Source organism: Spea bombifrons, chromosome 6 (genome assembly GCF_027358695.1).
Source record: "Spea bombifrons isolate aSpeBom1 chromosome 6, aSpeBom1.2.pri, whole genome shotgun sequence".
NCBI lineage: Eukaryota > Metazoa > Chordata > Amphibia > Anura > Pelobatidae > Spea > Spea bombifrons.
This window is the reverse complement of record NC_071092.1, coordinates 9185589-9201942: the sequence shown is the minus strand read 5'-3', so window position 1 is coordinate 9201942 and position 16354 is coordinate 9185589. Positions and strand designations below refer to the sequence as shown.

The 16354-nt window shown below is 43.2% G+C and overlaps 1 protein-coding gene across 1 annotated transcript; it reads left to right on the top strand.

The window, feature by feature from the left end:
* The first annotated feature begins 10321 nt into the window (after positions 1–10321).
* ARL8B (ADP ribosylation factor like GTPase 8B) lies at positions 10322–15856 on the top strand. Its single transcript, XM_053468989.1, has 7 exons — positions 10322–10592; positions 12609–12689; positions 13266–13339; positions 14465–14558; positions 14844–14911; positions 15194–15264; positions 15346–15856. The coding sequence occupies exons 1-7, from the start codon at positions 10470–10472 to the stop codon at positions 15393–15395; spliced, it is 561 nt and encodes a 186-aa protein (XP_053324964.1). The 5' UTR covers positions 10322–10469; the 3' UTR covers positions 15396–15856.
* The last annotated feature ends 498 nt before the right edge of the window (positions 15857–16354 follow it).

Genomic DNA, 16354 nt, shown 5'->3' with positions numbered 1-16354 from the left:
CCCTTTTAGGCAAACACGAGTGCAGTTAGATATCCTACCAAGTCTTCTAATGTGGTCTAAATGTGTCTTAATACTGTCCCTCACCCCAACTTGGTCCCTCACACCCCTAATTCTTCACATACAGTATCTCACAAAGGTGAGTACACCCCTCACATTTTTGTAAATATGTTATTATATCTTTTCATGTCACAACACTGAGGAAATGACACTCTGCTACAATGTAAAGTAGTGAGTGTACAGCCTGTATAACCCCTCAAAATAACTCAACACACAGCCATTAATGTCTAAACCTTGGCAACAACCTGTGGCTACCATTATTTTCCATCACTGCCTTAACTCTCTTGGGCATGGAGTTCATCAGAGCTTTACAGGTTGCCACTGGCATCCTCTTCCGCTCCTCCATGACCACATCACGGAGCTGGTGGATGTTAGAGACCTTGATCTCTCCCAACTTACGTTTGGGGATGCCCCACAGATGCTCAATAGTGTTAAGGTCTGGAGACATGCTTGGCCAGTGCACTTTTACCCTCAGCTTCTTTAGCAAGGCAGTGGTCGTTGGAGGTGTGTTTGGGGTCGTTATCATGTTGGAATACTACCCTGCGGTCTCCGAAGGGAGGGGATCATGCTCTGCTTCAGTATGTCACAGTACATGTTAGCATTCATGGTTCCCTCAATGAACTGTAGCTCCCCAATGCCGACAGCACTCATGCAAGCCCAGACCATGACACCCCCACCACCATGCTTGACTGTAGGCAAGACACACTTGTCTTTGTACTTACCTGGTTTCCGCCACACACGCTTGACACCATCTAACCCAAATAAGTTTAGCTTGGTCTCATCGGACCACAGGACATGGTTCCAGTAATCCATGCCCTTAGTATGCTTGTCTTCAGCAAACTGTCTGCTGGCTTTCTTGTGCATCATCTTTGATGCAGTGTGCGGCATATGGTCTGAGCACTGATAGGCTGACCCCCCACCCCTTCAACCTCATACGTCTATTTCCCAAAGACAACCTCTGGATATGACGCTGAGCATGTGCACTCAACTTCTTTGGTCGACCATGGCGAGGCCTGTTCTGAGTGGAACCTGTCCTGTGAAACCGCTGTATGGTCTTGCCCACCGTGCTGCAGCTCAGTTTCAGGGTCTTGGCAATCTTTTTTTAGCCTCGGCCATCTTTATGCAGAGCAACAATCCTTTTTTTTAGATCCTCAGAGTGCTCTTTGCCATGAGGTGCCATGTTGAACTTCCAGTGACTGGTATGGGATAGTGTGAGAGCGATAACACCAAATTTAACACACCTGCTCCCCACCACTTAGGGGTGTACTCACTTTTGTTGCCAAGGTTTAGACATTAATTTCAGTGTGTTGAGTTATTTTGAGGGGTTATACAGGCTGTACACTCAGTACTTTACATTGAAGCAGAGTGTCATTTCTTCAGTGTGGTCATATGAAAAGATATTATAAAATATTTACAAAAATGTGAGGGGTGTACTCACTTTTGTGAGAAACTGTAAATTCTCAGCATTCCTGGATCTCCTGATTTAGCAAATAACTCATGTATAATTGCTGCATCATATCCCGATCTCATTCTAATAAATACATAACACTAGACGACGTCTGTCATACTGGTACCTTACCCGCATCATGCTCCTGAATTACTCATTCATAACACCTCAATCTTATGGATGGCCAAATGCAATCTGTTGCAATGCACCTTGCACACCAAATTATAGACCCGCTCCCCAAAATTCACGTCACAGATTCACACCCTGTACCCACACAGCCTCACAGCTATAAAACTTCCACTCCTTGGTGCATCACACTTAGTCTTTAATATTGCAATAACTCGCATTCCAATATCGCATAACCATCCAAGATACGCCAACCAAGCGGGTAGTTGTCGGGAGGTAAATGGGAACTGCATTCCCCTGCCGTATAAAGTATCGCCAAACATTTTGAAGACTGTCTCGGTAATTATAAAACCTGTCTTTGCATGAACACATAAATGTTTCCACTATAATGAGAGTCTGGGTGGGGACATGCAAACTGAGATATGTCACTTTTGGCTTCTATGATCTGGTCTAGATTTGGTTTACAGTGAAAATTATTCTGAAAGTAAATTTCTGAACTTTTAGAAGTTGTGCATAATTTCTTTATGTCTTACTAAATATATTATCATTACCGTTTCCTTATATAGAACCAGTGATGTCCGCATCTCTTCTTCTAGTCCATACGTTCAAAGGGTCCAACAAAACTAAGACAACCTGATACATTAGGTAAAGATGGCCCTGCTCAAGATTCCCATTTACATGTCTCTAAACTGCTGGTCAAAAAGAGATAAAAATATTGAGTTTTACTTACTTTTTAGAACAAGGCCCAATGGGGGATGACTAGGCAGCCCTGGCACTTTAAGGCCAGTGGCTCCAAAATAGCAGAAGTAATCCAACTGGCTGGATACATGAAGCCACACACCCCATTTTTATAGTTTTGCAGCATGAGCATACCCAGAGCCCCCCATTTGGGACATGGGTAGGAGGTCCCGCACTGACGTGGAGAAGCGACGCTTCACCCAGAGTCTCCAGGCACAACCCAGAGAGTTCCCAGGTATGAGCATGCGGCTGGACATATGCGATCAGCATCACTCCAGCACCCAATCGGTAAGCTCGGTGAACGTAGGGATCTGCCAGCCAACATCCTTAAAGTTTGTTATCTGATTTTACATTTTTGGATGAACTCCTTCGTTCAGCAAATTAAAAGCTTTTTGTAGCATATGGATCATGCCACCTTCTATTTGTAAGCACAACGTAAGTGGTTTTCTCCATAACTAATGTTTTTATAAATCTTTTTTTTCTTTAGAAATGCTGTAATTGACACAAATGTTGAATATGATTCTCAAACTGTGCTGTGTTTTGATGTTTGTATTTTTCTGAGAAATGGGATGGGTGGCATGGAAAATAATGGCTTCAGAAAGCAGCATTAGTGGCTACTGGATAAAATCAAAAGGCAAAGGTTGAATAAATGGTTCCTGGAACTTGGGTAAACAAAATGCCATCACTGGATAGAGTAGTTATGAAGTTATGGTGTTATATGCGGTGTGAAGAACTGGCAAGTAGAAAGACAGAATGGAAGATGACTATGGCCAAGTAGCCATAGTCACCTTTCATGGTCTCCTTGAGACCCAAGAAGTAATGCTTGCTTTGGTGCTAAAATAAGTTGATGTAGGTTGGTTGCTCAGTTATATATAATTATGATATAGTACTATGTACTCAGGGTCTCAGGCTCATGTTCCTCATGGAGTGAAGTAATTACTTCTCGTCATTATTCTTTAACAACATTTGAGTCTGACCCCAAAGATCAATCAGTCCAACCTTTTGTGGAAGTTAGGGCACAATTCTTCCCTTCTCATCTATGATCACCAAGTTTTCACTCAGTCAACCACAAAATTGCCCCAAGGGACAGAAGACAAGTAAATCCAGCCCGGTTCATAATAAGTAACATGAGTCAATCTTTATATTCTCGAGTAAGCTCAGAAGGCATGTGGTAATTGAAAGTGTAATGGTGAGTGGACAAGTGAGAAAATTAGATTTCGATAGATCTATGGAGATATTGCCATATCTAGAACCTTAAACCAGAAAGACGGAATCCGGGGGAAGACGTTTCTTAAGACAGCTGAAAAAAAACTGTGTGACCGCTGCAGCTACGTGATCAAAGATTGTGAAAATCGATTTTCTCTCTCCGTCTGACTTGTGTGCGGCCGTGTGACGCATGCCTTCTGCACGCAGCTGTGTGACATTTCGCTTATATCATTCTAGCACTTTGGTCTGAAACTGAAATTCCGGTTTCCTAAGAATTCTATGGTTTTCAAAAACAATAATCAGAAGGCGAGTTTAATATTCAAGCTCAGATGGGTGATTTATAACACTAATACCCATCAAGTACATGCGTGAAGGGTAAGCACAGGAAGAAGCACGGTAACAGAATCGTGACACGCTGTGATTACCGTGTTAGTTTATGATGTCCCCTTTTCCGCCCCCGCATGCATCTCGCGTGCACTTAGGTGAACTCCTGGCTGAACAGCAGGTAACGGGTCCGTCTCACTTTCCTATCAGTTCCCATCGGGTGCGGCTCAAGCAGCCTGATAAAGAATGGGGTTTGTACACAATGTGAAATCAGGGCAATTAAACTAACAGAAGTAGCTACACCCCACAGCCGGAGGTATGTGTTTCATTCACTCTAGGGGGAACTAAAGCCACCATGGCGAAAAGCAGGGGGAGAATTAATAACTAATAAATAAGTTAATGAGCCTGATAACGTCTATAAGGGTTTGTACAAATGTTGTATCTAGTGCTGGATTTTCCATGTGGCACATGACCAATGGGCCCTTGAGCTGTGGCGGACCGTGGCGTTATAGTGGGTAATCCAGCCAACCATACCATCACTGGCCAATGAAACTGAAGGAGACCCCAAAATCCATGTGCCTGTACTGTCGGCATCATTCATATGATTCATTGTCATGTCAAGCCACAATCCACTGAGTCACATGTCAAGTTTTAGGCTCCTGATACCCAGAGCCCCCCCTTGCAGGATAAAGTCATGACTACCTGCTGACATCGGTGGGCATTCCTGCTGATATCGTGGGACACACTTCCATTAAAGGGGGAAAACGGCGGGGAGTGGGGCATGTCAGGACCTGGAGGATCTATCAATCTGGAGAACTAAGAAGTAGTGCTTCCAGGGTCTCCAGGCAAAACCCCGGAGAGTTCCTAGTTAGGCACATGACGGTGTAAGAACGTATCATGCGGCCGCATGTATCCAACTGGTGGCCTTAAAGTGCCAGGGCCAATTTTCATTCCCAGTCCAGCCCTGAGAGGTAGCGCTACCAAATAATAATAAAAAAAAGCCGCTCCTATTTGTCTTAAGGGCCTCGTGGAAAATGCGGGGAGAAGCCTGTGACACACTTCATAGTTATGACTACAATATAAATACATAAATATTACATCACGTTTATGCATAATTATGCTTTTTATTACTTGTGTTTAAGATGACGCCCCAATAAATCCAATTGCTAAAAGCCCAGCGCTGTCTGTACACCAGAGTAGCGGTCCTGCACCTTGAAATACAAAAAGCACATTTGCATAGTTAGAGCGCTCTGTCAAAAAAGTGACTCTTAAGAAGTATTCTTCATAATGCTTAAATTAGAGTTCAGTTTCCGCTGCTATAATAAATGGGGGGGGGGGGTCGGAATCACATCTGCTGCGTGTTGAGGAGCGCTCTGGAAGGCAAACACAGGTAATGCCGTGCTCGTGTTTTGTGTTATTGGCTGATGCGATACGGGTGAGCTGGGGGTTTCATGGCCACGTTCTGCACTCGGAGGAGGTGTGTAGCAGGTCAGTGCCACACTTTGCACGTGACGGAGTGATCTGTGAGCTGGGCTGGCAGCTCAGGGCTGTCTGCAGGCTGTTTATTCTGGGGAAGGGGGCAGAGATAGGAATTCAGGGCAGTGACTCACTCTGTGGGTGGATAACAAGATACAGCGATCTGCGTCACGGGCCGGCGAGCGGTCAGAGTCTCAGAGAACGGAGGGGCTCGGGACTTCTGCTCCCTCTGCTGCTTGTACATGATATGCGCATGCACACGGGCTGTACACGTGTGGCCAATTCATTAGGTTTCCCAACCTTGTTACTAAGAAGAGGGAGAATTAGCAGTCCAGACAAGTTATCGCATTAACATTTTTAAAGGTTATTAAAGGGGGACTGCCACATTCCAGATTATTCACAGGCTTTATTACACCGATATACACTATTTTGTGTAATTTTTTTTCTTTTAACTCATTAAAGGTAAATGAGGATAAGAGGTTTTTTTTTTAGCATTTTTATTGTTTCAACCGTATTTTTTTCCCTTTCTCATTTAGATAGATATTGCCTTTTTTTCCATGGTAAACGACCGATTAGATTGGGGGGCAGCAAACATGCCTTCTGCTAACAGGAAAAACAATACAAGAACAGCACAGAGAATACTGTCCATCTCTCGCTGGGGTGGCCACCTGTCTAACAAACGAAAAATTAGGATATCCTGTAATTATTGGTATACAGTTGAGTAAAATGTGGAGTTAGGACCATTCCTGGATAGAAAAGGTTAAATTACAGTTTCAGTCAATGAGGGACATGTATAAAAGGTGAGCAAAGTTTGAAATGTGATGGGGTCACTATAGCAACAATTTGAATGGTCCATCTGATTGGCTGCAATAGTGATAAGGACTCTGTAAAAACTTAGCACCAGGATTCCTTTGTGTGCTCGTTATATATATACACTACTATTCAAAAGCTTGGGGCCACTAAGAAATGTCCTTGTTTTTCAAAGAAAAGCACATTTTGTCCATTAAAATTACATGAAATGGATCAGAAATCCAGTGCAGACTGGATTAATGTTGCAAATGACTATTGTAGCAGGAAACGGCTGATTTTTAATGGAATATCTTCATAGGTATACAGAGGCTCTTTATCACTCCCATTACTCCCGTGTTCCAATGGCCCTTTACCACTCCCATCAATCCTGTGTTCCAATGGCCCTGTATCACTCCCATCACTCCTGTGTTCCACTGGCCCTTTATCACTCCCATCACTCCCGTGTTCCAGTGGCCCTTTATCACTCCCGTCACTCCTGTGTTCCAACGGCCCTTTATCACTCCCATCACTCCTGTGTGCCAACGGCCCTTTATCACTCCTGTGTTCCAATGGCCCTTTATCACTCCCATCACTCCTGTGTTCCAATGGCCCTTTATCACTCCCATCACTCCCGTATTCCAATGGCACGTTGTGTTCACTAATCCAAGCTTAATTTTAAAAGGCTAATTGATTGTTAGAAAAGCCTTTTGCAATTATGTTACAACTAAGTGACTCCAGACATTTAAATGGTAGTGTACAGTATGTATATATATCAATATACATACAGTATAAATATATATATATACACATAGGCATCAATAAGAACCATTCCCAATGGTTTGATTTTAAACCCAGTAAGAATGTGTACTTGTTGATAAAATGAATGAGATAGAGGTGGCTCATCGATAATATTGTCGGCCTGTATAAATGTATTGAGATTTATAAAGGGGGATGCTATGTACATGTTTGGCCTTTGACAGCACGCGGTAGGAATTCCTGCCCCATCTCAAACAGCAGAGGGGTAAAGGGGGCATCCCCGCTGAGCACCGCTAGATATTTCCAGTTTCATTGAAGTCGTTCTGGGAAACTTGGCCGAGAGGATATCGTAGATCACTTGAGGCGAGATAAAAATAAAAATGGAAAAGGCCGGCTCGGTCTACTAATGGCTTTCTCAGAATGAAGAAAAAAAATGGAAAATATTTTCTTTGTGTCAACATCCCGTAAAAAGGTACATGCAGTGACGTGTTCTCATGCACATGCCTAGAGGCGATCTGAAGTCCATGCGTTAGGGAAGGGAGACGTCTAAATCTTTGTGAGTAGCTTCACGCGATATTAATGGCGTGGGGGGTTTAGGCATCCAAACGAAGGAAAATAGCATTTCACCCCTTTATTCTGATGCAGTTTTCAGAAAATGAACTTCAAGGCCGCATTTTCTCTTTTGGGTTTTTGTGTCCTAAACGCAGTGTTTTGTACTTTTGCTAAAATAAACGGTAGGTCCCAAAAAGGCCCCAGGTCATTTTGCTGTTTTAAAGGACAGTGGGGTACTTTAATATGCATTCTTCACAAATTAAGAGAATAATAAAGGTGCAGGTCTGTAGCTGAAGCTGTCCTCCTCTCCGTGGTCCGACGGACCGATTGTCTGCTTCAATCAGCTAGCTGGGGGACGGGCAAAGCACATATGGGGATTCTTACTGTAGTAGTGTCCTACTATGCCAGGGGTGGGTTTTTGGACTCTGGGAGGGGTCCAAAACTCTTCAAACATGGCTGGAAGTCGGAGGCGGGAATGCATGGGGTCACAAAACATCGCTGTAAAAACAAGGCTGCTTGCAGAGTATACAACTGGCTATTAAAAAAGCTGTATGCATGTATGTTTGAGTGAGTGTGTGTGTTAGGATGAATAAGTGTGTGTTAGTGGGAGAGTATGTCTGTAAATATGTGTGCACGTATGCGTGTTACTTACGACATGGAGGTGGTCACTTCTATTTATCTTCCTCCGATATGCAAGAAGATGCCAGCATTTAAAGTGAATATGGTGGCTGGAGTGTCGACCTTTAATGTAACCCTACTGGAGTGTCAACCTTGCTACAAAGTTTGGGTCATCTGCGAACAGATGAAGCTTCCTTAGAACCCTCATACAATCAGTGTTTTGAAAAAATTAGACTTTGCTGCTCAAAAAGTGCTATATATCACCAGATACAAAATCCAAGAAGAAATGGGGTATCTCGTGAAAAACGAGAAAATATCTTTTGAAAAGCAACAGCTGTTTCTAAGAATCAATGCACGTTAAAAGGTAAGAAGGGGCAGGGGAATTGGGAAGTCTGATTTCCTGCGAGAACCTGCATACTAAAGCTGTCAATTCAATATAAAAGCAATAAAAAGTATCTGAAAAAAAAATAATCAATGCACGAATCATCGCATTTGTACAGAGAGCTCAGGGAATATTTGAGTTTGCTGACACCTAGTGTCAATGAAAACTATTGAAGAGGTAGTCGTGCCCATTTCCTTTATGAGTCTTAAAAGAAATTTAGTCCGGCCACCAAAAGGCCACTCTGTTGGGCAGCTTTCCTGACAAAATTGGAGCAGCTAACAAAAATGACAGATCCAGACACCTACCATGTGCATTATAGTATACAAGTCTTGGCATAATATGATTTAACGTCCATCCCCCATCATGCTACTTCCTACACATGACCCTTTTGCATGAAATTGTGACATTGCTAGAGAAAACTGACCTGCAGGACTTAAGTCGCCTACTGCAAACATACCTACCAAATTGAGACTGTTCACTCCTATACTGACCAGTGGTCAGAGCATCTCCAAAACTACAGCTCCTGTGCGGTGTTCCCGGTCTACAGCAGTCAGTACCTATCAAAAGTGGTCCAAGGAAGGAAAAGCAGTGAACCAAGCCAGAGGGTCATGGGCGGCCAAGGCTCATTGATGCACGTGGGGGGGGGGCGAAGGCTCAAATTGCTGAAAAAGTTAGTGCTGGATCTTATAGAAAGGTGTCGGAACACACAGTGAATCGCAGTTGGTTGCGTATGAGGCTGTGTAGCCGCAGAACAGTCAGGGTGCCAGGCTAACCCCTGTTCACTGCCAAAATGAGCACGTGAGGATAAGAACTGGACCGTGGAGCAATGAAGGAAGATGGCCTGGTCTGATGAATCGCGTTTTCTTTTCCATCACGTAGATGGTGAGGTTTGTTGTTGACCTGGAGAACACATGGCACAAGGATGCACTTTGGCGGAGGCAGTGTGATACTTTGGGTAATGTTCTGCTGGGAAACCTTGGGTCCTGCCATTTATGTGGATGTTAAACATATCGCCTAAGCATTGCTGCAGACCATGTACACTCTTTCATGGACACGGTACTCCCTGACGGCATTGGCATCTTTCAGCAGGGTAATGCGCCCTGCCACAAAGCCCACATGGTTCTGGAACCTTTGAGGAACACAACAACGAGTTCATGGTGTTGACTTGGCCTCCAAATTCCCTCGATCTCAATCCAGTTGAGCATCTGTGGCATGTGCTGGACAGACAAGTCCGATCCATGGAGACCTCACCTCACAATTTACAGGATCTGCTGTTAACGTCTTGGTGCAGATACCACAGCACACCGTCAGAGGTCTAGTGAAGTCCTCGGTGGGTCAGGACCTACACAATATCATGCAGGTGGTCCTAGCGTAATAGCTGATCGGTGTATATTTTTATTATATATTTAAAGGCACACTCTTGTCATGATCTGCACTATAATCCGTATGATAGCTGAGAGGTACCTTTACCTCCCATGGCCTCCCATGTTTGGTGTCTGATGTAAAGGCTCTCTTGAAACATTGCAAGGAGCCTAACGAGGAGCCTAACTTCATCTTTCGGACACACATGGATTCAAAGGTATTGTGTACAGAAGAGCTCTAAAAGGCCTTCTTTATATAAACAACAGACTTCTGTGGCCTTGATGGGTTATGTTGCTCTTCGAGCTTTAGGCCAGTAAAAGGTTACAAATTAGTTCGGACAATAAATCTCTCGTTATATGTATCAGAGGCCGGCGCTCAGCTCCAAAAGCCTCACTCCGTACAATCAGTCTATATGTACTGCTTCCCGCCAGCAGGGGGAGCACTCGCGTGCTCTGTGAGTAGAGACACTTCCGCTTCCGGATCGTGAAGCCTCCAGCTGACAGTTCCGGTGTGTGACAGCACTGATGCCCCTGATTCCGCTGGTCACTTCCTAGACACTCCTCACAATCTCCCATCTCCGGACTCCCTGCCGCCGCCCAGTCTCCTCACCCCAGGTGCCCCTGCCAAGCCTCCGCGATGCTGTCCCTCCTGTCTCGACTCCTGGACTGGTTCCGCTCTCTCTTCTGGAAGGAGGAGATGGAGCTCACCCTGGTCGGGCTGCAGCACTCGGGCAAGACCACGTTTGTCAATGTCATAGCGGTGAGAGAGGGTCTGGCTACCGGGGTCGGGTGGGAGGACTGGAAGCTGAAATATCATAGCTGGCAGCCTCAGGGAATGGGAACGTGTCTTTACAGCTGCCTTGTACCATAACTCCCATCATGCCGGGGCGGACCACCTCTGCCTGTGTATGATGGGAGTTAGTGAGTCCCACCCTTTAAATTGGAGATGGTCATCGCTCAATGCACATGAAGATAATGTAAAGCTAGCTTAATTTATTTGCGATCGCTCACTATAGTTCATGGCACAATAGATATATATATGTATGTTGCTCTTATGTATAGCATTTCCAGCACATGGTGTTAAAATGTTTAGCAGAAGTATTTGAAAGCTGCGACTGTTGTTTCCTTTTTCTTTTACATTAACACCATAATATCTTAATCACCTTGATACTTAGTAACGACTCTGATAAATCCCAGCGCCGGATAAACAGGTTTTAAACAATTCAAACGTGTTGTGTCTTCTCCTGGCCAGTAACGCAGCCTACATTTAGGTGAAGATCTTTTCACGTTTCTATATGTTACCTGTCGTCTCCCTTAGTTCATCTTTCACGTGGTCCCTTGTGTATGTACAGATGTAATGCAGAGCGCAGCTCATGCATGTATCTGTATGAAACATGTCTGCAACGTGTAAGCACATACACAAGGGACCACATGCAAGTAATAGAGAGATAAGTATGTGTGTGTGTATATGTGTGCAAAAACGTGTAAAACGTTATACCTTTGCCTTATTCTTTCAGAAGTTCAATTACGTCATACAACACATGAGTACCGTTATGAATGCTGTCAGAGTTTATTGGTCATTTTAATTCAGGAATACCATCAAAGAAAATAAGCAAGCGTGCAAAAGACACCACAGTTTGTGCTTCTATATAGTTATATAGTTATATGGTTATATGGTTGGCTGGAAATTTCTTTGCACGATGCATCTTTTTCATCTTCTAAACAAAGCTGTCCCCTCGTGCAGATAGCAGGTTCAGTTTGGCGGAGATTTCTATATCAGCTGTGATTCTTGGACTTGTACCCTCAGTGAGGTTTATTCGGGAAAGACAGAGTTGATTTTTTAATTCTCAATTCACTAGTCGTCATGAAGGGCCAACGCCAGCAGGTCTCTCCAGTAAGAAGGGCTGAACTGCCCCTGTGCTCGCTTATTTTCTTTGATATAATTCAGTGTGTGAGTAGACTTCTTGAAGACATCTTGTTGATTTAATTATGCATTATACAGGGCCAGCCTAGCTCTTGCAGAAGCTGAATCTTGCTAGCCTTTTTAATGTATGGTAAAGTCAAGGAACTCTCCTGAAAACTCTCCAGGCAGCTCTCCTCTTAGTGAATAGACCCTGATACGTGGTGGGAGGAATGTCCGCATCAATCCTTGCTGGCCATGCAATGTATGCTGGGTTTCTCTGATTAACCTGGCGTATCAGTAAATAACACTCCGAGTATCACCTTAAGACAGTGTGACTCTGCCCTTCTCATTAATGCACCAGATTATTGGCAATAAAAGAGTCTCTGACATCTTAAGGACGCCACCACACCCAATCATTCCTGAAAATTACATTCAAAAATCTAGTTGCGTTGTCTACCTGCACATTGGTGGAGCCTCTAAACGTTTGCCTCCGAGCCAGAAAGTGAAGAATAACTGGAGCTGACATGGAAGAAACACATCGTTCAGTGATCTCTTCAAAACTTAACTATAAGGAGATCTTCCCCGACCTCATCAAAAGTTCCTGCCTTATTCTGCTCATTCAACGTTTCCAAACCACCCAGGAGAACATTGCAGTGACCTCCGCCTCTGAAGGAATTAGTTATTTAGTCTGAATGACCTCATGATGAGTAATGCGCTTCTTCACTTAAAAACGACATCAAAGCTCATATTTAATCGCATTTGTTGTAAGCATCGCGATTCATTTCTTGAGTAGGTGACTGTAGTAAACAGGGCTATGATGTAATTTGTGATTATGCTGATTCTTACGTCTCATGGTTTGTCTTTTCTCCTCAGTCAGGTCAATTCAGCGAGGATATGATTCCCACCGTAGGATTCAACATGCGCAAAGTCACCAAAGGCAACGTTACAATAAAGGTCAGCCGGATTTCTATCAGCTCTGTACTGCATACACTGGAAATGGCATTGATTGGTTCCAGCGTGTTCACACTGTGTACTCTTCTTCTGTAAATATATTATTTTAACATGACCCATTCGCAGCATCTTTATATCACAAAGCAATCCTTTACTCCTTCAAAAGTACTTGTCTTAATCTGTCCATTGTGCACAATAACAGGGGTAACAAGCGTCTAGCTGCTGTGGAACTACAGCTCCCACAATCCTTTGCCAGTCAGACTTTTTTTTATTATTATTCTTATACTAATGGATGTCATGAAGCACCACCTGTTGACTACCACTGCTGTAGCACTCGGATTTAATGGCTGTAAGATACTCTGCATGGCTTCCAGCTCTGGGTGTGTGCAGCTGCCTGGTCAGCTCTACTCGGTTCTTTGCCTATACATGCACAGCGCGATTTAACGCTATGTAGGTCTTTACTCCAGGTTTCTATGATCTTATACTGCGTTATACTTATATTTATTTATACTGCTGTTCTTGTACATGGATAAACACAGCCGTTTATTTAATATAACCGGCGCTTTCTTTTTTTTTCAGATATGGGATATTGGCGGCCAGCCGCGTTTCCGCAGCATGTGGGAGCGTTATTGTCGTGGGGTCAATGCAATAGTGTAAGTTATCATTTGTTCTGTCCTTCGGGATAAGTCAAGGGAAAATCTAAGTCAGGGGTGTACAACCTGCGGCCCTCCAACTGCTGCAGGACTACATCTCCCATACTCCTCAGCCAACCCCTTAGCTGAAAGAGCATTATGGGAGATGTAGTCCTGCAGCAGCTGGAGGGCTGCAGGTTGGACACCCCTGATCTAAGTGTATGATGGCTGTATTGGGCATCAAACATATTTTTAGAGCTTAAATAAACTTGCGAGCAGGGGAGGATATTTTATTCTAAGTTAAATAGGGGGAGAAAAAAAACTGCATCTACAATACATTAAGAATGCATGTTATATTCTAGTGCTTAACCCCTAAAACCCTTTTAATCAAGTGTGTTCTATGAGCGTTATATTTTCCAGTTTTACCGACCCAATGCGCATAGAAATTCAGTTTTACTTTTATTAAATCTGAAATCTGCTCGTAGAGTTTTTACCGTCCGTCCAATATTTGTACTTTTTGCTTTTCTGGCGTTGGCTGGTGTATCAGGCTCTTTTGCAAACTCGTTGTGTCTCTTGAACTCTTTATGTAAACCTGTCAAGAACCTTCTTTTCATTCCTTTAAAGCTCTTAAAAGCTCATGTTATGTCCTCGGTTAAAAAATTCCATTGGAGACTGTGTTTTCCTTATATGCCATGAAAAGACTTGCACAATATTATTCTTTAACCTGTGGCATAAAGCATTTATTTTTTACTCCACGCAATGAAAACCTTTAATATGGAACCCAAATATCACAAAAAAAATCAGTAAAAAAACTCCTTGGTATTGAGGCTCATACATTCCAATTTTTTTTCCTTTAGATCTAGCAAAATATAATACATTACTTGTTTCAAATTAGTCAATTTCACCATCACCAATTTTGAGATGTATTTTTTTAAGCTTTGGCTTGCTTGTTCTATAGGTAGATTCATCTAGGATGCTCTGAGATGACATTACTGATGCCTGAAAGTAGCTGATGTGGTATTCATTCATTCATTCATTCATCACAGAGTAAACCCTGTTACCTCATTCATTGATGGTTCACATTAGCATGCTGTGTTCGCTTATTGGTTCGGATTCACTTATACCGACATTGGTTTCCCTTGGCAGGTACATGATTGACGCTGCAGACAGAGAGAAGATTGAAGCGTCTCGGAATGAACTGCATAATCTCCTGGACAAACCCCAGTTACAGGGTATTCCGGTGAGTTATTACCCCCTCCAGATCCACACCGTTTTGTAAATGAAAAGAAATGGGCTACAAGGACAACAGACAAAAGTGCCCCCGTCATCCAGAGACGATAAATGGAATTTAAATGGCAGAGAACTGCGCTAGTAAAATTGATATCAAATATAATAAAGCAGACCATTATAGAAGGGACTATAATAGCTACATCCTATATTATGATGTATATAACGTTAGGTAGAAACACTGCTAACCTATCCAATAAGGCATGTGTTTGAAATAAATATTTGTGTTTATTTTCAGGTCTTGGTGCTTGGGAATAAGAGAGATCTTGCCAGCGCTCTGGATGAGAAGCAGCTGATTGAAAAAATGTATTTGATGGTTGGGGGAGGGTGTGACTGGGGGGTTATAAATATAGTGGTAGCTTCATAATGTCCCAGATCCCACTGTTAATGATTCTGTAATAGTACAGTGCATGTTGCTATCTCTTTGTGTGCCAGGTTTTCATACAGTGTGCCACTGTGCTACATAAGGTTAATTTTCCCATTAATATGTATAATCTCTATTTTTCAGTATCTTTCCCGGATCTGTTCCAGATGTGGGCTGCTTAAGATCATAACAAATATTAATATGTGCCTTTTCACCCTGCCTAGGAACCTTTCATCGATACAGGACAGGGAAATCTGCTGCTATTCCATTTCGTGTAAAGAAAAGGATAACATAGGTGAGAGGCAGAGAAGTTTATGTGCGAGTGCTGTGCCGGTGACTTTATGTGCAGTCACATTTTAATATTTTTTCCTTTCAGATATCACTCTGCAGTGGCTCATCCAGCATTCCAAGTCACGTCGCAGCTAAAATCGACTTTGTGTCTTTGCTGCTCTGCGTTCTTGGACAAGCGTAACTGCTCTGCACCCAGAGACTCGCCCCACCCCTAAAACGCGCATCCCTGAAAGCTCTCCTTAATGCCCATCGAGGATGTGCTTGGTTCCAGACTTTAAGGTTTATCGTCTGTGGCTCTTCCACCTAGCTGTCTGTGGCCATCTAATAAGAGACTATTTTCCCTTCTGCCTCTTGATCTCAAGGAAAAGACCTGTTCCCTTTCTGCTGTCCGTCATAGGAAGGGACTGACCCTTAATTGTCCACTTGTAAGGTAACCCCCCAAATGTTTTTATTCGTCCATGGGAAGAATCAATACTATGCCTTTCATTCCAACAAGTGGCATCATCCTTCTTGCTGTTCACACCAGGGCATGTCTGTCCACTTCCTACCCTCTTCATATTGAAATAACCATTTCCGTCAAGCTTCATTCACGTTGATTGTTTTTGTGCTTTTTGAGGATAACGTAGAATGAAGTATGGTCTTGATTCTCATATGTAGTTCAGGTAGGCTGTAGACCTCGAGGACAATGAGAAAATGATTTACGTGAATAACTGGTGTATATTTAGAAATATGACAGGAAGAACAGCGTATGAGGGGTGCTGGAATAGGAGGTCATAACCTAAGATCAGCTTCACTGAGCAGATAGTGAATATATATTTACGACAGCCTTATAGCAGTGCTGGTTGTTAGTGCTAGAGAATTTAAGCAAATAAATTGAAGCCCCGTTAAGATTTTTAGGTCTGATGCAAGGCAGACAATATATAATATGATTGACAGACTAGTTTATGGAGTCGGATGCTTTGTACCCATCATTTTATTCTTCACTTTGGAATTAACCTACGCTGCGACTCCTTTACATCCAAGGATCCTGTGTCCCTTGTTTCTTGGGATTCTGGATATACTACCAGGATCATGATTTGGACAGTCCCAGCATC